This window comes from Pavona decussata, unplaced genomic scaffold (assembly GCF_977016875.1).
Source record: "Pavona decussata unplaced genomic scaffold, jaPavDecu1.1 SCAFFOLD_87, whole genome shotgun sequence".
Lineage (NCBI taxonomy): Eukaryota > Metazoa > Cnidaria > Anthozoa > Scleractinia > Agariciidae > Pavona > Pavona decussata.
The window spans coordinates 2,291,362-2,313,145 of record NW_028145504.1 but is presented as its reverse complement, the minus strand read 5'-3'; the positions used below and the strand labels follow the sequence as shown (position 1 = coordinate 2,313,145).

At 38.3% G+C, this 21,784-nt stretch overlaps 1 protein-coding gene and 1 pseudogene across 3 annotated transcripts in view; one reads left to right on the top strand and one right to left on the bottom strand.

Moving 5' to 3' along the window:
* Positions 1-21,784, bottom strand: part of LOC146474745 (uncharacterized) — a 77,258-nt gene extending 55,474 nt beyond the window's left edge. The window contains exons 1-13 of one of the 3 annotated variants that reach the window (XM_085116459.1): positions 21,626-21,784; positions 15,703-15,751; positions 14,306-14,412; positions 13,456-13,650; positions 12,159-12,351; positions 10,024-10,328; positions 9,190-9,427; positions 7,120-7,143; positions 4,829-5,132; positions 2,353-2,712; positions 2,149-2,175; positions 1,604-1,793; positions 244-465 (exon numbers count right to left, since the gene is read on the bottom strand). In XM_085116459.1, the coding sequence (XP_084972585.1) occupies positions 244-465; positions 1,604-1,793; positions 2,149-2,175; positions 2,353-2,712; positions 4,829-5,132; positions 7,120-7,143; positions 9,190-9,427; positions 10,024-10,328; positions 12,159-12,351; positions 13,456-13,650; positions 14,306-14,412; positions 15,703-15,751 (2,214 nt within the window). In that variant the 5' untranslated portion in view covers positions 21,626-21,784. The remainder of the gene's footprint in view (positions 1-243; positions 466-1,603; positions 1,794-2,148; positions 2,176-2,352; positions 2,713-4,828; positions 5,133-7,119; positions 7,144-9,189; positions 9,428-10,023; positions 10,329-12,158; positions 12,352-13,455; positions 13,651-14,305; positions 14,413-15,702; positions 15,752-21,625) is intronic. The other 2 variants (XM_085116457.1, XM_085116458.1) reach the window with 2 other exon arrangements.
* On the top strand, positions 5,253-5,978 carry LOC146474746 (uncharacterized; annotated as a pseudogene).

Here is a 21,784-nt window from a genome sequence, read left to right as displayed (position 1 = left end):
TGTACAATAGTGGAGAAATAGCGGCCATTAAATCGTCATGTGATCGTTCTTGCAAAATCAAATCAGCAACATCTAGCAATATTTCTTGGTTGTTTTCAATAAGACGATTATTCCATTCGCACTTGTTGGATTTGGGATGATTACAGCCCCCTAAGTGCTAGGCAACTCTTTGGCTATCTATCCTTTCATCTCCAACTCCCGTTCATGGAATAATTTTTAAATGGGCAGATCAAATGTTTTTACCTTTTGTTGCCTGGCAACCTCCTGTTCAGATGTACTATCGGTTTCAGTTGTTAAACTGTATGATTCTCGACGTCCGCATCTGAAGCGACAGGCTTTGAAGAACCGAAGCAATAGCATAGCAAACTTGAAAAACAAGTTCCACGGCACCGGAATTGGATCGTATTTGCTGTAAGTTCTTATCAAAATAGCCTTTCTCAGTGACCACTCTCTCAGGGAATTGTTCTTTAAAAGATAAAACATCCCCGCACTGTTATTTATTTAATTATTTATTTAGGGTTTTTTTTTGTGGTAGGAAGAAGATAACTAATTAAGTCGCCATCAGCTTACCAGGTCAGGTCAGGTCTGTTTCGTTGTAAGGGCGTGGACTGCACAACAGGTTTCCTTGTAAAGTGCCCCTAACCCTTCAATTTGTTTTCTTTTGGTAGATTTCCATATCTGTGAAGAACTCATTTTCGAAAAACATTTTCAGAAATATTGAATCCTTTTTTTTTTTTTTTTTACAAGCGCTAAATGTTACTGAAATTTTTAAATTTTTGCATGCTTTAAGCCCAGCTGGACAAATTTTTGTCTCGTGGGCTTATTAGGAACGAGCCAATGAGAAGCGTCCGACATTTGACACTTTCTTAGCTGTGACGTAAGAAAAAGACACCGTTCCAAAGCACGAAGCATTGAAAGTATGGATCCTTGAAATCCTTTACATTTCGAGAGTTGCTGCATCTAAAAACCACACCTTTTTCAACCATTTTCTCAGTTTACAATTGAAGCATTACCGCGAATCTTCGGATATTTTTGTACGCTGTCCTTTTCTTACGTCACGCTCCATATTTGGACACATTTGGCCGAGTGGGGGACTAATGCAAACGGTAGGTGAAAATATCGACAAGACTGCCTTCAAATCTAGCGCTAGTAAAAAAAATAGGATTCAATATTTCTCGAAAAATTTTTCGAAAATGAGTTCTTGAAAGATATGGAAATCTACCAAAAGAAAACAAATTGAAGGGTTAGGGGCACTTTACATTAATTTTAGTGGTTTAACTCCCCATTTCTTACATATATGTGGGAATCGCAATAGTTACGTTCTGGGGCTCGGTACCTCTCAAATGCAGGCGGGGTTCTCAGAGTGTAAAGTAAGGGTGAACCTTAAGCGCATATCGATAATAAACGCTTAGCCCATTCTCAATGCAACGTTTTGGCCAAAAAACACCAGCTTCGTCACAATCACGTTGTTTTAAATAAACCTTTTTTTTTTTTGCAGGGTAAGCGACAGCTATGGGTGGGATAAGATAATTCGTTGAGTTGACAGGACCATAGTTATTTTTGTAACACGTTGCATTGGCTAGTAGATTTTAATTTATAATACCTCTACTCGCTCGTAGGTGCAAGAAAGAACTGCAATCATCATATTGACAAGTAGGATCACCGCTGATAGAATGAATAAAGCGTACATTATTTCCACAATGTAGTCCGATGGAGATTCGCGGAGGGAAAAAGGCTCCAAATCTGGCATACCAAGAATTGTCCAGGCTAAGTGCTGGACAATTTTAATCCAACTGAAAATGCAAAAAGAAGAAAGATAAACAAGCTACTTTTTTTTCTAGAATACCACCGTATTTACAAAAGAATATTTGTCGCAGTAGGCAACTTCCCGATTTTCAATACCGCAGGCAATGGCGTCACGTAAAACAAATGCCGGCAAATTAAGGTCAAATATTCGTGTCCATTTTCCTGGTCAGAATTTAAGAAAAAGTTCATCGTAAATAATTTTTCTCCCACCTAACAAGTTGTCCAAACAACAATCGAGTGTGTTGAAAGTTAAAATTAAAATAAGGTGTTATAGTGCAGCCACTATTTCTGGTTAATAACGCAATGACTAAAACAGGAACTTAAACAAATAGGACGTCTTACCAAGAGAAACCATTTCCGCTACAAATCCTTGAAAGAAAAAAAACAGCAAAAATTATAGCGTATTTATGAGATTGGTGGTTTCTTTTAGCTAAAAAGAATTCAGCAATTAAGACAGTGGACATTAAGAAATAAATGGATGGACGGAGGAAAAGACGTCCAGATAGATTTATAACTAAGGTAAGGCTTACAGAAAATAAAACGAACCCTTTTCCTCGTGAAACTGCTTGGTCGCCACCAACAAACGAAAATTCAGCCACTAACACTTTCGCCATTGCCAAAGAGAATGCTAATATCGCCACAACAAATTGGACAAATATTACTGCCACATCTTCAACAATGCGGACAAGCGCTATATGGGTAGTACCAGTCTCCTTGTTTGTTTCCAGAAGATTACCTAACACCCTCAAAGTCAAGATGCCAGCGTTAAGGGCATAGAGATATTGGGCAATCACCAGCCAACGATTCCCAATCACGGGGTAATGAATTGCCCAAGTGACCATGCGTAGTGTAAAGGTGACAAAGAAGACGATGAGATTGACCAAGTCCATCCGATTCCAAAGATCGCTGTCAAAACAAAACAAAACATAGAATCAGTGGAATGTTTAAGTTTTGTTAAAAACACAAAAACTAGTGTAAATTTTCTTTGGAAACTAGTGTAAATTATATGTGTATTTCGGAGAAATCGATACAAAAACTAATTATAGTTTGTCCTTCTCAAGAGAGATAACTCGGTGTTCTAAGACCAACTTGACGTCAGAGAAAAGTTAAATTATAATGTTTCAATCGTTTTGAGCAAAACACAGAGAAATCGCCGTGACAGTGCCCATTCGAGTCTAGTCTCCATGTTATCGTAGAAAGATTTCGCTCCATCGCTGCAATAGGTCCGCAACGAATAATCAGGTAACAAACCTGATATACGATTTCAACTACACTACACAGCAGACCATGCACAATCCATTAGGTTTCGTTTGCTCAACTTTGTTTTAAGGGCGGTGCCTAGTTATACCGAAGTATTTTTGTGCGGTTTATGACTGTGCGAGAAAAGCAGACCTTATCAAGGCCTATAGGATTTCAAAACGAAAATTGGGGGTAACCACGCATTTTTCAGAGATAATTAAGCAATAATATCTCTAATAAGCGGCAAAATATAACACAATGTATGGGATTTTTTCCTAAATTGAAGCTTAATTATCTCCGAAAAATGCATGGTTACCCCCAATTTTCTTTCGAGATACCAAAAGCATTTGCCAAGTTCTATTTTCTCCGTATAGTTTAAACCGCGCAAAAATATCCCTGTATTAGCAGGCACGACCAAGAGGAAACCCGGGTATCTCGAGATGCACCGAACGTATGCGCAGTAACGATAATAGGCACCGTCCTTAAGTCTGAATGTTTCAGTACTTGTCGCCAAACAGCAGACCATGCACAATCCATTAGGTTTCGTTTGTTCAACTTTGTCTTAAGTCTGAATGTTTCAGCACTTGTCGGCAAACATATCATCGCGCAGTTGACCAGCGCCCTTCAGTTTAGTTTTGGCGGGAAAGTTTTTATTTATTTTTTTTTTACGACCAAAAGACACCAGCTAAATCTTAAATTGCGAAGTTTCTGTATTATTGTTAAAACCTCTTTTCAGTTTATCGTACGGTAACCTTACTTTACTTGAAAGTGACCGTGATATCTTGCGATTTCAGGTCAGTAGCTTGATATCGTAGGATATCAGGACAGAAGACTAGGCTTCTGATTGGCTAATTGCGAATCTGGGTACGGTAAAAGACGTAATAAAATTGGAGTATGAAAATATAAGATTAGTCCCTTTGAAACAGTCGCTCACTGGGTAAGGTTTATGTCTCATCATCTTCATCATCATCATCATCATCATCATATCTTTATTTACCTTCGGATTTAGGAGTAGCTTATGCAGCTAATATCTCCAGGCATTTAAAGTGCTCCTAACCCCAAAATTTTTTTTTCGCTTAAATAAATCTTTGCACCTGTTCTAAACACATTGAGCCTTTTTGCGCCTTTTTTCAACCAAATGTTGGCTTTTTATAGGCTGTAAAAGTTACGAAATCTAGCCATCATCTGTCCCATGACCGAGCTAGTAAGGGGCATGGGTCTATTCCTGAATTTACGTCACAAACTGCTTTGCATGCATTTTCACAAAGACTTAATACAATGCAAATCAGTTTGTGACGTAAATTCAGGAATAGACCCATGCCCCTTACTAGCTCGGTCATGGGACAGATGATGGCTAGATTTCGTAACTTTTACAGCCTATAAAAAGTCAAGATTTGGTTACAAAAAGGCGCTAAATAGCGCAATATGTTTCGAACAGGTGTAAAGATTTATTTAAGAGAAAAAATATTTTGGGGTTAGGTGCACTTTAACTACCCAGCCATGAGAATATACACACAAAGCCCAGACCACAACACCGGGAACTACGTCCCCTACTCTTTGCGAACAGTGCGTGTGTTCTCTAACGTCCCCCAGAGTTATTTACTGACAAGGGTACTGACAAGGGTCGTGAGACGAGGCCTATGGTTTATCGTTCTTATCCGAGAAGACTAGAAAGTCTAACCATTTGCAGATGTTATTACAAAGGCAGCACTTTCTTCTCAGTCATTTAAAGACGCTGAGTCCGGCTTCAGTCCGGCTTCTTATTTTATGGAGATGAACTCACCTCAGGTAAGCAGTTTGTATTCGCAATGCAATCGACTTTACCGACTTGAACCTGAAATTTTCTCCTGTCGTTGATCCGTCCTCCGTGTTAGATGACGTCTCTGTTGGCAAACTTTTGAGACACTGATCGAGCTCTACAACAAAGCGGCCAATAAAAAAGACAAGAATAGCTACTTCTGTCACAGAGAATTTGACGACTGATTGTGATAGGCAAATGATGAAATGAAGGCCCAGCAAAAGGAAATAACTCAGCGTGTCCCTTGCAAACACAAAGTATGGCGTGGTGAAGTAATCATGGTAAAGGTCTGTAAAGCAATTCAAATAAAAACGTGGTTGTCAAATTTTAACTCGGTAAATGGCATTAAATAAAAATAAACAAGAGAGCCATAAATGCTTATTAAGCCGACGCACTCTTCTCCGCTTAGATGTTTTATGTAATAAATCAAAAACGAGTGCGAGTGTTTGACCGGGGTTCCAGACACGGAGAGACAAATGAAAGCACGAGGCCGTAGGCCAAGTGCTTTTATTGTTTCGAGGTGTCTGGAGACCCCGGTCAAACACGACGCACGAATTTTGGATTTGGCTTCTAAAACTATTCACACTTCTTTAGTAATTAGGGGGTATTGTTTCAGTACTTTAATTTCCCATGAGATTTTGTATATCAATAATAATCAAAATGTGGGAATTTTGTTGTTGTTCGCTGTAAGTCATGTGGTGATGAAGATAGCAGAGTCTTTTGCAGCGAATACCGAAAGCCGTTTTCGTTTTCCAAAAACTGGGGAGGAGGAATCAAAGTTGCTACAAGGGAGCATTCCTAAGTCAACTGCCTACAAAACCAAATGGGGGAATAAAATTTTTCGCGAATGGCAGATAAGTAGAAACGTTAAAGTTCCTGAACTTGATGCTGGTGGGGGTTTTAAAGATTATGGAGATTGTCCAAAGTTCAGTCGTTGAGTACAGATTTGGCAAATATTGATGCCAACGCTTTAAACTACTGGCTGAGTAATTTTCCCAGGAGGTTGCGAATAGTGAAGGGAAGGTGTATCCAGCAAGGATCGTTTATGGAATTATCTGTGGCATCCGAAGGCATTTAGATGAAACTGTGGGAAGCGAAGCATAAAAATCCTTTAGATTCTTCGGATAAAAGGTAAGAGAGGATATAGAATTTATGTTCAATGCAAGATTCTCTTTTCATCGAAGATTACAGTTAGAATATAGATTGACTTTTTTTTAAACTTTCTATATTTTATTGCAGATTTGCTATTTTTCGTCGTTGTCTTGATGCCGAGATGAAGGATAGTGCGCGGCAAGGTGTGAGTTTGCAAACGTCGAGTTCAATTTGTTTTGTTTTGATCCATGAATCTTGATGTCCAATGAGAAGACAGATGAACCACGCGTGGTTTTGATATGTGATCCAAAGCACGTGTGGTTTTCATCTGTGTTTTCATTGGGTATCAAAACTCATGGACGTGACGAATTTGGCCATTTTTTATTGGCTATCAAACTTATGAATTATTAATGAGTTTTAGAACGAGATAGAGCTAATTGAACAGTTTGGGGTCATGGTCTATGAACCTGACGTCGACTTATAAATTTTCGAATAAAGAGCAAGTTTTTTCTTTTACTGAAAACATTTTTGACATGATATATCAAACACGAGAAAGCGTGTCCAAACACTGAGAAGTAGGTTGAAAAAACGAGGCGCAGCCGAGTTTTTTTAAACGACTTCGAGGTGTTTGGATATCTGATGAAACACACTTTCGAGTGTTTGATATGGCTTCTCAAATGAGCAATAATTCTTGGAGAAATTCAAGGCTAAAGTTGGCAAAATTTTATGGTAATTAGGATCACATATCCAAACCTCGGTGTCACGGTAGTTATTTTCTTTGTTTTCTCTTGATGAATTATTAATGAGTTTGAAAAAGGAATGTAAATGCTTGATCAAGCTCAGTATTCCAGATAACATGAACCCGATGTCGACTTAAAAACTTCGAGTTAGATGCGATTTTTTTTCTTTGTGCAGAAAAGCATATCTGGAGGCCTTTTTTGACCAAAGTGGCAGTGTTTTTAAATCACCCAAATAATAATTTGCATTAAGCAAGAGAAGTGAAACCTTCAACTGACGTAATATTTCGATCAAAATCAAAATACTTCACGAAAGCTTATTCACGTAAAGATTTAATTTAAGTAGAATCCAAGACGTTTCTCCAAGTTTTATGAAACAACGAATATGGTCATTTAACACTGAATAAGGAATGAATAAATAAATAATGCAAAAAAAACCTAACTTACCGTAAAGACCGGCGCCATAAACCTCTGAAACAATAGAAACACAACGACTGAACATTACTCGTTTGCTGTGGCTTTGGCTTTGATCAAATAAACCAACTAGAATGTATTACTACTTTCATTCTTAGACAAAATTGAAAAATAATAAATCGTTGACTTAATGATAGCATGAAAGGAGGAAAACCCTGAAATAATAATAATAATAATAATAATAATAATAATAATAATAATAATAATAATAATAATAATGATAATAATAATAATAATAATAGTAATAATAATAATAGTAAGAAGAAGAAGAAGAAACAATGGTCCCTTGACGGTCTTGACAAAAAGGACACGAGGGGACCCCGGGAACAAATCTGTTTGCCTTTCGACAACTGGCCGTTGACCACCCGAGCAAGGGAACTTTTGTTACCCAGCTTACTGTGCGAGCGTTCAATGTGTCCATGACGTTCTGGCCGCGCTTTGTTCGAAATTTCAGAAGCGAGCTGAATTGAAAGAAAATCTTTCTAGCAAACGCGATATGGCTTCAATTGAGTCGGAAATGCGCTGGAAGGATAGGTATTAATCTCTACTTTGATTCTATGAAGGAATTGGGACACTAGGGATGATTTCAACGGATTTATTTCGTTTCGTGCTTCGGGCATGTCTGAAATGCTGTTCGGCCCTTCGTTACACTTAGCAGTGGAAACCCGAATGACGCTAACTCGCCGAAATCGCTTCGAATCGGCTTGAGAAGCTGGTAAATGACAAGAATACAAGACGAAACAGGGTAAGTTGACTTAATTGACAAAACAATGTTACTTTCTACCATTTCACACCAATCCGCAGTATTCCCATACAAATCCTTATAATTCAATGGTTCTCTGATATTGAGCTTGGGCTACCCGTGGGTTACACGACCGCTTAGCACACAGTCAGCAGGGGCCTTCAGTTTTGACTACGAGTACAAGATTGAGTACGAGTAGGACTTTTCAAAATTAGTTTGCGAGGCTTAGACAACCCCTTGTCACACCAATCTTGTTTCTAAGGTCTCCTAATCTGCTGGTAAACAACGGGAAGGAGCGAAAGTTCTGGGGATGTGACTGATTTGAAATTTGAAAGTCGTACTCGAACTCAATCTCGTACTCTCACTCTTATCTGAAAGGTCGCTGGCGTGTGTCACACGGCAACATATACTATGATAAATTTTAAGGTGTCTCGAAATGGTTTCACGCTGTTATAGTATAATTATGTGAGACGGTTAAAGATGACAAAAATCAGTTCTAAATTATAATTTGTGTAGGTAACCTATAGATTTCCTAACAGCACTACCATCGGGCAACTCTTTACAGCGGTTACCAATAACACGCGACCGATCGCCTTCAAAAGACTCCCTTCTCTCAGCGAGGTAAAATGTTTAGTTTCTTGGCGGGTTACCCTGGAATCTTGTCAGAATTCAAAGTAATTTCAACGGCTTTCCTTTGATTGACGTCCACCAAAACGCAACTTTATCCGACTCTTTTGAAGACGGTAGGTCGCGTGTTATTGGTAACCGCTGTAATACTAATTGTGACGTCACAGCGTTTGCCATGGTAACATATCAGGTCCACAAAAGAACTCCTAAATTCGAGACTTCGCAGATTATCTGACGTACTGCTGACGTACCGTTTGTATTCCGTTTTTCGAAAGCTTGCTCACTCTGCAACTTTTGGCGCAGTATGAGAAAAAGTATCCAGTGAAACTTCGGTTTTCGATAAACGGCGTTTTTTTTTTAATTATAAAAAATTCTATTGGACATCTTTCCCTCAAACATTGTCTATTATAAATGGTATACTGAATGTCCCAGGCATGCAAAAAAATCAAGCGCAAAATATTCAGTTAAAGGGAAATGTTCCCTGCAGGCGTTATTTTCGGTACGCGCAATTTTAAACTGCATTTCCATTTCCAATGCGATGCACACGCGACGTTGGATAGGGATGTTCAGCTGACACGTGCATCTTAGCTATGACGGTTCTAGGCTATACCAATACTCCCATTGTTGCCTCTCAAGACTTACGCCAGTTAAAAATAAATCTAAAATTAACTTACCATGTACTAGTTTGTGTTTGAGCTTCGATCGAATCTCGTATACTTTGCTCGAGATCACTTTGTCGAGTTTTGTAATTCCTTTCAAGTCGTCAACAGCCGAGTTGTCTCCAATGGCAACGGGAACAATACGCACTCCTTTCTTCTCCTTAAGTTGCTTGGTATCGATTTCTAGTTTTCCGTATCTATTTCGTTTTCCTGAGCGCAAACTTGTTGAATCGTTGGTAACTAAGAAGAGAATCTGTGGGTAAATGCACAGAGACATTAGAGTGAAAAACAGAGATTTCGTTGTTGTTTCGTGGTTGTTGTCTTCTTCTATATTCTTTTGCATAACAGTACAAAAACAAATCACCCGGGTTCTTTGTCAGGAAAATTCCTCCCGGTGCCATGTAAACGTCGTTATGACTGTTTATTTCCCATTGCATTTTTGTTTCAACCGTTTCACTTCAACGTGAAATTAGCCCCACTACTGTAGTGTACGTTATATAGTTTTATATTCTTAAATCTTTTGTTTATTTTATAGAGGGCCACAGAGTCATACGTTTTATCACTGCCACGTGCTACCCAGTCAAAGTAAAGTCTACTGTGTTGCATTGTATTGTAGCATAAAAACAGTTTATCAAAAGGAGGTGTAAATTGATAGCTCACGGTCAAAATTAATCGTTTGTTTTTCGAATGTATACATTGGAGTTGATTGCAACGTTTCGACCGCTATACAAAGGTCTTCATCAGGCGAGGGTATCGACTGGCTTTTATCCCATACCGGAATGAAAGTTGAGCGGTCAACCTTGTTATCAAATGTACATGTATTTAATTCCACAATCCGGCATCACATACCCTTTTACTTGCGTTTGGCTTAGGAAAGGCTTCCAAGGTTTCATGAAGGTCCTGATCTAACGTTGTCAAACGGTCACTTTGTCTTTCGATTGCTGAGATTTCCTTCACAAGCTCCTCTTCTGTTTCAAATATTTTGTCAAATCTAACGTGTTGGAGAGGCACTCCGTGGTTGCTACTGACAACGCAGTAATTGACTGAGTCAATTCCGCATCTTCGAACCACCTGACCTATGCACTCTTTCATCAGATCAAATGCCCTGTCTCCATCTTCTCCAGTGGTATTAAGAATGAAGCAAAGCATGAAATCTACAGAATTTGAAAAAAAAAACAACATTACAAAGTTTACCAATGTCACTCAATAAAGAATACACCATTCTCATTCATTCACCAGGTTTAAGATATAACATCACATTTATTCATTGCGCATATGCTACGCATTGGCATTCAAATCCTTTGCAGTATGCACGATGTTTGTCCCATGAACCTAGTTTAATGACTTTAGCTCCCACGAAGGTCTTAGGTTCGCTAGGATTTCCCTTTCTAGTTTGTCTGTGTAACTCACTGAATAATGCACCATTCGCATTACAAAATCTTCTCCCTTACTTCAAAATTCAAGCAAATGAGTACAACTGCAAGTATTCTCTCGTGCGGAAATCGAGAAGACCCCTCCCCTTGCCAACAAAGGCCGCTCTAGCATTAGAAAATAACAGAACTAGATACACCAAAAATGACAACTATACGAGCAACAAATATGACATGCTGACTGCACGTACATAAATAAGAAGGGTTGTGCCTTGAATGGATACTTCAAAACAAGGCTGGACACCTTATGGTGTTTACACAATGGAGTATTCTTAATGGTGATAGCCCTGACGTAGACGAAAGAACTGAGACAACATAGTTCCATTTAAGCAGGGAACAGCCGTATTCGGGATTTAGCACTGATCTATACTATTTAGGCCTAAGCACTGGTTTAAAAACAGTTATTAGCTGTCATTTGTTGTCATGGCTCTCTGAAATAAGTTAAAAATTACCATTTTTGTCCGTTATCGCTCTTTCGTCTAATAAATATGATAGAGGGTATAAACCAAATGACCCGGGTTCGAGGCGTAAAGCTTAGAAGGCGTAGAATGTAGCAGATGGTATCGTTTGTTACCAGTCTCAGAATATTCTAAAGTTAAAAGCCATGCGGGATTCCATAAAGAATTGCGAAAGCCACACTATATATAATAAAACTTGAGAAACTCACAAGTACGAGAAAAATTCATAGTTCGAATTAACTTTACTTTGGAACTTTCGAAAGCAGAAAACGGAGCAGAAAATGCCGTACCTTTATCTATTTGATCATTGTTAAAACTGTCAAGATGATTATTCTGAGTTGAACGAACTCACACCCAGTGCAAAAAGAAGCTTTAGCAACGACGACGGCGACGGCAACTAGAACGTCAAAATTACAAAAACAATAACTCTGCACGAGCATTAAACTTTTTGGTACATTCCTTACCATCACTGCATCACTGGGGAGTGAATTTTCTGATGGGACGTTTCATGGAGGACGTAAACACACGACGACGAATTTTTCTTTCCCTTTCTGAACTTGGGTGTGGTCTCCAATAATTTAACTCCAGAAAATTTCACCTACATTTGACGTTTAAATCGAGTTGGGATAATCGCGCCAACGTTTAAGAGAACGCGAATTCGTTTTAATAGTTATGTTTTCACTGCCGTCGCCGTCGTCGTTGCTAAATCTCCCTATATTATGCAAAAGGATGCCGCAACTTCAGGTGTGGAAAGCGTTAAAAAATACATGCCATTGTCGGAGGACCGGTTTAAGTGCGGGAAGATTGGAATGGTGGAAAACGATAAGTGGAGAACGGAATATATATTAGTTATATTTTTTATTCGATCTTGTTCGATGCGGTCGTCATCAGCTATTTTCGCTGGAGAGGCTTATCTAATAATAAGCTTAGTTGTGAAAACGCCGTTTGCTCCGACTTCTTGTACCCAAGTTAATTCATTTTTCTATATAATCGCAACAGGTAAATCATCTTTCGGATAACAAACAGCCTGAGTTTTGTAAACTACAAGTAATCCTTTGAATTGTATCTATAACGCTGCCTTAACTGACTTTCAAACCTTGGCGTTTCTTTATCCAGATCTGGAGCTTGTCCCTGACATATAAAATCCCGAAAACCAAAGGAAACAGAGCCATTTCCAGTAAGCACCACATCTTTAACAAAGTCCTCATCCAGACGTTTTTGTTCCAATCATAAAACTTCCCTCTCCATCGCTTGTCTAGTAAGGTGTACACGACTGGATGACACAAAAACTGCAAGGAAAGGAGAGAAAACTATAAAACAAATAGCATTTTATTTCACGATTTGAAAATGACGACCATCTTGATTCCCGCTATCTTGGATTTTTTTTTTTTTATTTCCCCAAAACATGAGCAGCCTCTTTAACAGAGTTTCTCCTTTTGACGTCCAACATTATATGTGCAGCGTTGTTTAATGGGCGGGTTGCCGTATGTTAATGACCATCTGGCCCCATCATATTAGCGCCTCTTGCCTTAAGGTGGCTGAACACAGTTTGCGCGCGCTTTACAGATTCTGTTAGTGATGCTATTAAGCGCGCGCTAGGGTTGTGGTGCGCAAATAAGGGGGTCGATAAAGTGATCCCTCAATTTCACATGAAATGGATAATAAAGTTAAGTTTTGATCCTAAATAACTAAGTTTCTCGTTTCAGGACTTTTTTTCTTTTCTTTCCGAGCAAAAAAAAACATTCACCAAGACCTTTTGCATGCTTTTCATCTTTGCCATGAAACCCAAATAAAACTACGCATGCGCATTTGACCAAAAAATTGCGACTGGTTGTTTTCGTGGAAATGAACTGTTTTCTAAGGAACCGCTCGTTTGAATTCCCTGAAATTTGGCATGAAAATAGTTCCCTAAAAGCGTAACTCGCCTACAAAGAGAAACCTAAATCTAACAGAGGGTATCTTCACAAAACATTAAAATGCAAAATTAATATTTGCAGGAGATCTCTCTGTCAAAATTACATGAAAATAGTGCAACTGTGTCAGTGTTTTGTGAGTTGTTCTGGATACAAAATATGGAAAAAATCTAATGAGTACATTTTCTAATAATAAAGGAAACCTACTATTTATGGACGTTTAATAGTTCGCTGCGTTGCCATGGAAACGGTACTTAGCTCAACAAGACGTACGAAAATACGTTCTTTCTTAGTTGGTCTTACACCATACCAATTTTGGGCGTCCAGAAATACATAGTTTCCAAATTACGTCTTCTAACACCTGTACACCAAAAAACTGTATTCGGCCACCTTAAAAACAATTTGAAGTGAGCGCCCAGGGTGCTTATTTAACACACAGTAAATGAAGGCATGCATTATTTTTAATTATTGTGTGTTTACCTTCATCTGTTTGTTTTGGATGGCTTCATCGATGATCGTGTCGAGTGATTCGCCAAACGATTCCCTTGATGGTTTATGGGACTTCAGTGGATCTATCAAACATGTTGTAAACTCTTCCACGGAATTTGCTAATGATTTCAGCTCTTCGACATCTGGTCGCTCATTGCGTGCTACGCTTTGAAGTTTTCCGCTCACCTTTATTAGAAAGAGGTCATGTTAGACTTGTAGGAATAAAGGAGCCAAAAATAATACAACTCAACTTTTTTTTTTCAAACATCTTTCGAAGATAGCCGAAAACAGGCGACCCGTTCTCTGAAAAATCTGAGCTACATTATAAGCACAATCCCACCGATAGGAGCATTGGCGCAGTCTGATTAGATTTACAAATGCACCTTAATTAACTAGGCTCAGTTTTAGCTCGAATTTTATGTGTTGAGGTCACACAAAAGTACATAGTGAAAATGGGATACTTTTTGGCTGATTTGTGAAATTATTTTTAATCAGTTAAAAAATATTCGCGTGCACACGTGCAAAACAGTTAAAGCCATTTCTGTTGCAATGATCAATAACTACAAGTTCATCATCTTTTTCCTCCCCACCATTCGACACTATTGCGAACCGTGAACATAGGCGACGTGTTTAACACTGCAACTTTAGCGATCATCTAAATTAAAATCACTAATCGGAGTCGCCATTGGTTTCGTTGCAACAAATCGGTCCGCGGAATCGGCGAGCAATCTTCTACGGACGATTTAAACATGCGCTTCTCAAATCCGCCTTTCTCTCTTTCTCTCTCCCTTTTCGGTTTCTGGTTGTTAAATTTTTCTAGCCAGGTATTTTTGTTACAAACCTTGAATGCGGTGAACAAAACATTTGTTTTGCCTCTTGCAAGAGTGTATGGAGAGACAGCTTCATTTATATCATCGAAGTCATCAGATTCCAACTTCTTCAACAGGGCTACCAGTCAGAAAACAACAGTACAAATCAAGCTGAATTTTGCAATATTTCAAAGGGGCTGATCATTTTAAAGCTGTTATTGGCTCACAACTGCCGAATTAAACCATCACACGAACACAATGTGGTGTCTGGCAGTCTTTTTAAACAATATTGCGTAAACAAAAATACTGCATGATTCAAAAAGAAAATAACATTACAATAAACCTTGTCAAACTATTAGAAAATGTAACCAAACAATACTGCCTGAGGGTGGGGGATCGAAAAATATTACTGCTTTACTGTAGACCACTCAAAATAATGATGGTCTTGAGTAAAGCTACGACGGCGACGACTACGACAACGCCACAAAACAATAGGTTTAATAAGCAAAAACGATCGATCTGCACGTGCATTTAACATTTTGGTACATTTCGATCTTTGCCGTCCTCTGCAAAACATCAACGTGAAATGACCAAATTCTAGGTTTTTTTTGGAGAACGGGAGAACACGTTGGTGAAAATTTTTCATTTTCTTTCTTAACTTAAACGCCACTCCTACCAATTTGGTTCTTGGATAGTTCGCCGTTTTTGTAGAAGTTGAGCGAGTTGAAATAATCGCGAAGTAGCTCAAAATGAAATAAAGTTATATTTTCAGGTGACGTTTTCGTTGCCGTTGTCGTCGTCGCTGCTTAAGCTCCCTATTGTTCTACCCTGCTATGCCGCGACCATAATGTAATGTTTAAAACACGAGCACCAGTTTTTTATCGGGATTTAAAACTTTTAGATCCGATAAAACACTTGCTGCGAGTTTTTTCAACGGCTTCAAGAACATTCCTGGAAAAGCGTTTGTCAAGAGAGTTCATAACAGTGATGCTTTTGTGAACGTTGGAAATAAGCATACGAGAAAAACTTCAAAGACCGCATTCTAATATAGGGTTTTAAAACCACTGCACGTGATGCAGGTGATGTTTTATCGACCATTTGATAGGTCAATGGACCTATGAATTATTAATGTGTTTTTAAAGCGAAATAAAAGAATTGTCACAGGCCTTGAATACAAGTAAATCAATAAAAGTTTTATTTGTTCATAAGGGACACTATGTCAGCTTACGCTGTTCTCCCCAAAGGCCCTCAGAGCATTAACAAATTAAACTGAAATAAATTTACATGCACAATCCATTAACAACAGCACTTCGATAATAGAACTAATGGTTTTAAATTTGATACTGGTCACTGTTAGGGCTTTAAGGGTTATAAGATAGGATTTTACACTTATTATCAATTGTTTAAATTTAGATCCTGGCATACACACCGTCCATCTCGTCCAAGTCTTCCCCCATGCCGTTTTCAGGAGAATCCATCTAAAACAGATAATACATTTGAAGCAACTTTATTGCACACGCCCCATGCTTCACTGCATGGTCCACGATCCTTCAGAGAACGATCGATAACGATAAAAAGGGAAGAGCCGACTGAGATCCTATCGGTAATGGGAAGAGATTTGTTCGCCACAGAGAAATGAAAGATCTTAATTGAAATGAAAAATTTAACTGAAGCTGGAGTTTAAAGCAAACGGACAACACGTTTTGGTTTCGAAGACATGTTTCGGCGGTTGCTATTGCCGAACGTCAGGTACAAAAGAACCTACAGAAATGACGAAATAAATTAAATGTATTAAACTAATTAAAAATGCTAAGAAAAATTGCAAACGAGAACCACAATACTGCACGCTATTTGGTAACTGATGATGGCAGTAGTAACCATGGAAACATGTCTTCCAAGCTAAATGTGTTGCACGTTTCTTTAAGTTTTACTTGTCTCCTGCCATCAAGATAGTTTATCTTAACCCCAGTCTAATGCTGACATTACGGGATTAGGTTCGATCAAAGATTCATAAATCTCGGCCTATTACATTTGTAGGGAAATGAGGAATCGATGAAGTAACTTTATCAAATGATTTGAATAATGCTACTTCCACAAGGAAGCATTCTCGGACCGCTGCTTTTTAGAATCTACACTAACGATCTTCCGAGCATTTCACTATAGTGTGTTTTCACATGACGTCACGGCAGCCATGTTGGTATCCCAAAACAAAGAAATGGCGGCCATGTTGGTGTCCCAAACTAAACCTCTGGGAATTGAACTCTATTTTTATGCAAATACTTTGTTTGAGCAGTCACGTGAATGAAAACGCTCTATATAGTTCCCCCAGTGCTACGTAGACGATATTAAATTGATACCAAATTTCAACCTACAGGAACAGGCAAACGCGATTGCCAAATTAAATGAAGACTTATGAAGAATTAGTAACTGCCCAAGCAGTTTAAGGCCTGGGTTAACGGCTTTTAAGAGAAAAAAGGATTATTCGAGATAACTTTAACAAACTGAATGACACTGAACTGAAATTCGGCAGATAGAAAGGGCTAATTATCCTTAACATTTCTAAGCATAATAAGTAGTGCTATAGATCACGTGACATGCCACGTGCACGTTTTCGTGAAAAAGCCAAAGATTTCAACGAAGAACTCCCAGATGCTAAATATTTCTTTGTATAAAACAGCCACAGGGCAAAGAACTTTCTACTTCAGGACTGCCAAACTCTGGAACTGACTGGATGCTTCTCTTAAGTTGAAACCGACACTACAAGACTTCAAACGTTGCCTGAAGAGAAGCCTTGTCTCAAACTCTTTGGTGACTTAATTGCTCCACTTTTGTGTTTTTTTTTTATTTCATTAATTAATATGTTTATTTATTTATTAATAATCAGTCGGTTTGATTAAGTAATTTTACTTTCTAGTTATTTAGTTAATTAATTTATTTGTATATAGTATTTCTTACCTCTTTATTCTACAGATCCTGTATGTATGTATGTATGTATGTATGTATGTATGTATGTATGTATGTATGTATGTATGTATGTATGTATGTATCAATCAACCAACAATCAATCAATCATTTATTTACACACGTAACGTCTAAGAGCTAACAAAAGCTCGTTCGAAATACGTACGTGCATCTACAAGTTATACAAATTAAAAAGAAAACTATAATACAAACTTAGTTACACAAAACAATTCTACTATAAGATCATAGATCATCATGATGTTTCATAAAATATAAGAATTAAAAACGATTAAAACTTAGCCTAAAATTTCACCTCAAGTCCAATCGAAATACTAACTCCATTATTCTTGGTCTAATTTGGCAAATACTAAACCCAATTAACAACTCATCATGCTCCTTAAATTCCTCTCAGCTGGTGTCGGGTAAAACTGGCAAATTCAATTCACTGGGACTAATTTGGTCTCATTAAAAGTTACGCTCTCAATGCCAGTCCAGTAAATGATGACGATGATGATGGATGATGATGATGATGATGATGATGATGATGATGATGATGATGATGATGATGATGATTATGATGACGATGAAACTTTAAGACACCACATGGAGCGGCCACTGCGGTGAAACGGTTCATTCACTTTTGTCGACCACCACGGAACACGATACACGAGTCATACACCTTCAGAGAGACCCTGAGTTGTAAAGCAAACTGAACGCTTACCGCAATTGCTTAGGTTCGAAGTGGTTTAATTTTGAGTCGAGTTTCAAAGGTTCGTTATTTCATTGGCGAATTTGGGCGCTCATGGTTACGTATTACATCCCCGCGCGCCAAGTGTTTTTTCCAATATGTCAGTAGATGTACTAACATTCGTAAACTGAGAAATGGCAACGTTCGAGACAGAAAAAGGCTATCTGGGATATTCAGAAGCCAATAGCTCATAAATGAAGATGTAATTGCCCAAAAGTTTCCTTCCTTCAAAATAACATTTGGCTAACAGAGATCATTCTAATGTAAGATTATTTTTAGAGTATCTTTTCACCTAACCTTATGTCTTTATGTCAGTATTCACATTACCGACATCAGGCAGACTTAAAAAGTTTGAACTTTTAGATACTCGGGCTTTCGTTCCCTTTGGTGACTATGATGAGCTAACAATTGAAAATATTAAAGAAGCTTGCGAGAAGTATTATCAGGCCCCGGAGGGATCTTGCGATATTCTGGCATCTGACAGGGGACCTTACTGCACTAAGCTCGAGCAGATCAAAGGTAAAAAAAAAAGTCTATTTTATTTATTTTCTTCCAATAAAGTCCACTGACGTCGCCCCAAAATTAGGACAGCCATCGTTTGAGGCCTGTTTTGAACCAGCTAAGGCGACTAGGTCCGTACCAAGTCCAGTGAAAACGTCTGGAAATCTGCCTGCCTTGCATTCCATGGTTTTTCCCAAGTTAGTGTCAGTGACTGACCTTCTGAAGGCTGGAAAGCTCATCAAGCCACCAGCAACAAATGTCACGGCGTTAGATCTGGAGAGCGTTGATATCGCAGAAATGAAGTGGGTTAAATGTGGTTCACTTTCACTCGAAATTGAAGAAACAAGATTTGCGCATGCAGCATTTAGAGATGCATTTCGTGCTACTACCATCGGAAAGATGTTCCACAAACCGCATGGGTGGTAAAACAGTACCAAGAGCAAGCAGCAAAGGCGATTAATGATGATCTGGGTATGTCACTAGAAGATCACACAAGAAAGCAGGTACAAATGAATGCGGTAGCAAGACACGACCAAACGATTTGCAAAAAATGTACCACCTGAATTTGGTGATACGTTTGAGTATGTTAAAGTGTTTTATTCTGTGTTTAACAAGCTACCAGTTATCGTTGAAGAGTTTGTACAAGGTGAATTTCATAAATATGTAAACAATAATGGTTTTGTGCATCCCCTTCCCACAAGAGGAATTTGATGAAATTGATGCTAAGGCACAATGCCCTGTGCATCACAGCTATCAGTTATCTGAAAGGAAGCTTATGCTGCTTGATATCCAGGGTTCCTCTTATAAATTATATGATCCTGAAATTGCAACAACAGATTTTTTGGTAATGATGCATCATTAGGTTCAAAGGAGCTTAACGTTTGTGCCAGCAACCTTTCCTGTATTGCAATGGACGAGTATAAAACAAAGCACACCTGTAATAAGTATTGTGATATGATGTCTCTGGAAATTTTTGATGGAAATGGTTTTTTAATATTTGAATGTCCATCCACTGGTTATTACATAATTGACAGGTGAAGGACTGTGAGCATCAGTAATACAGCCTTGAGAAAATATGCTAACTTATGTCAGTATGTCAATTTGTGTTTGGTTGGATTTGCTATACTTTTTAACAGGTGACCTCAAATTCAACTGTTAAAAATTATTTGCTGATTATGGGAAGTTTGCACTCTCTAAGTCACTGTAACCAAAAAACAGTTCTTATAATCTGGTGACTAAACCAAATATGAATCGAAGGTAAGGAAACACAACCCTTTCATATCCGACTAATTATGAAAAGAAGCAAACTAGCAACAATTTTTATAAGAATAACGACACATTTGAGTTTACAAGACATGTTTCGGTCGTGCAACGACAATCTTCAGTTAAAAGTAGAATTAATTTGAAGTTACATTTGAATTTATAATGTAATGCTGAACAAAGATAAACAACAAACGTGCAATAAATTAGGAATCTAACAACAGAGTGTACAATAGAACATGTTGATTAGAACGAGAGAGTTAAATTAACGTGGTATAGTTGCTTGTTAAAAGAAGGTTGCTCCCAGGAGATGTGTAACGCTTCTTATAATAATAACAATCTTTTAATAGGATCTCCATCACAAGAGTGGTTTACATAGACGTCTTATTACTAGATGTATATTACATGATGCAATTAAAATATATTATTTTGTGGTCGCATGGTCTATAACTTTAAAACATTTAGCAGAGCAGGAATTGGGGCAAGCCTGGGATTGTTGAAGGTGTTGAAAGATATGTGAGGTCCTGTCCCTGTTAAGGTGTTTGCGAATGCGTGTCGAGAGGTGTCGGCTGGTTTCGCCGACATAGCAAGAATTACAGCTTGCACAAGTAGACTTGTAGACAACATTCGAACGAAGTTCAACAGGCACAGGGTCCTTTACACTAAACATGTTACTGATCTTGAAGGAAGAAAAGGCTAGCTTAACATCAAGATCGTTACAACAACGTTTAAGTAGTTTGCGTAACCTGAATACCAAAGTGACGAAGACGTCGGTCGAGGGTTGCAAGACTCCACTTATATTGGGGCGAAAATCTCGCGGCATAAAATTCAGACTTTCTGATCTCTTTAGATTTTGGCTAACGTTCGTCTTTAAGTCATTTTCCAACTGATTATCCTCTTTCCATTCACTCTTTGAGGCCATATTGAAGTATCGCAATCCACGGAGTTCAACATTTATGCATTGCCGCCATCTTGGAAAACGAGGCTAGGTCCCAGTCGTTTCCGCGTGAGATGATAACGCTGGTCCGTTCGGCTGGTCCGTTTTTCTGTTTCGTTACTTCAGTAGTTGTTAGGAATATTTTTCTTTTCTCAAATATGTTAGCATTTTAAATTGACTTTTAGAAAGCTTTGCACTTTTTGATTGATTTTTGGTTTGAAAATCAATTTCACTCTGAAAACAGAAGTGAAATTAAAAATGAAATAAAGATTCAGTATACATTTTAAATTTAATTTGAAATGAAATCGATTATGATAATCAAATTCAACATAGGTGTTCAGTTTTCGTTGCAAAGAAATCAACTGATAATGCTGGGCAAACCATGCTGGAGCAAACCGTGAAAACATCGGAAAAGTTTTGCGTTTAGTGCCGGATCAAATTTCAACTGCAACGTTCATTAATATTCACTGGATGAAAATATCTCTGCAGAATCTTTTCCCTTTCTTCCAGAAATCTTTTTTGTGAAAGATTGCATTGAAGAAATATATACACGTTTTGTGGCCGCGATAAAATGATTTTCCGTGGGAAATAAATCCATCGAACACGACAGCCCTGCACACCCGTTGTACATTTCGTCGTGTCAGAAATAGATTTCTACCGCAAACTAGTACGAAAACACCATGCTTGCTATGTTCGGAAACCTTTTATCTCCTCATTTGATGCTACAATACGAGTAAAGAGGGCTTTCCACCCAGCCCTAGCTTCGCGAGGTTTTGCGCGTCACGCATTTCTAGTATTTTTTTAATCGCCTGAACACTAAGGAAATTCAGGGCAATTTTAAAACAGGAAAACGGAACCCTAACTCTTACTCAAACCCAATGGTCTGAACTTTAACTCTGAAGCGAAGATTACACACAGCAGACACCAACAATAGAAAATGGTTACCTTGTTATTCGAGCGAATTTACATGAAAAATCGTCCACCACAAGTCCCTCCTGTAGAACACAGTTTCCGAAGCTGTAAACGTTTTGGGCTGGTGGGTTAACTTTATAAGGTGCGGAGAGCTAACGACAGATATAATAATCAGGGAGAATATTCAGGCAA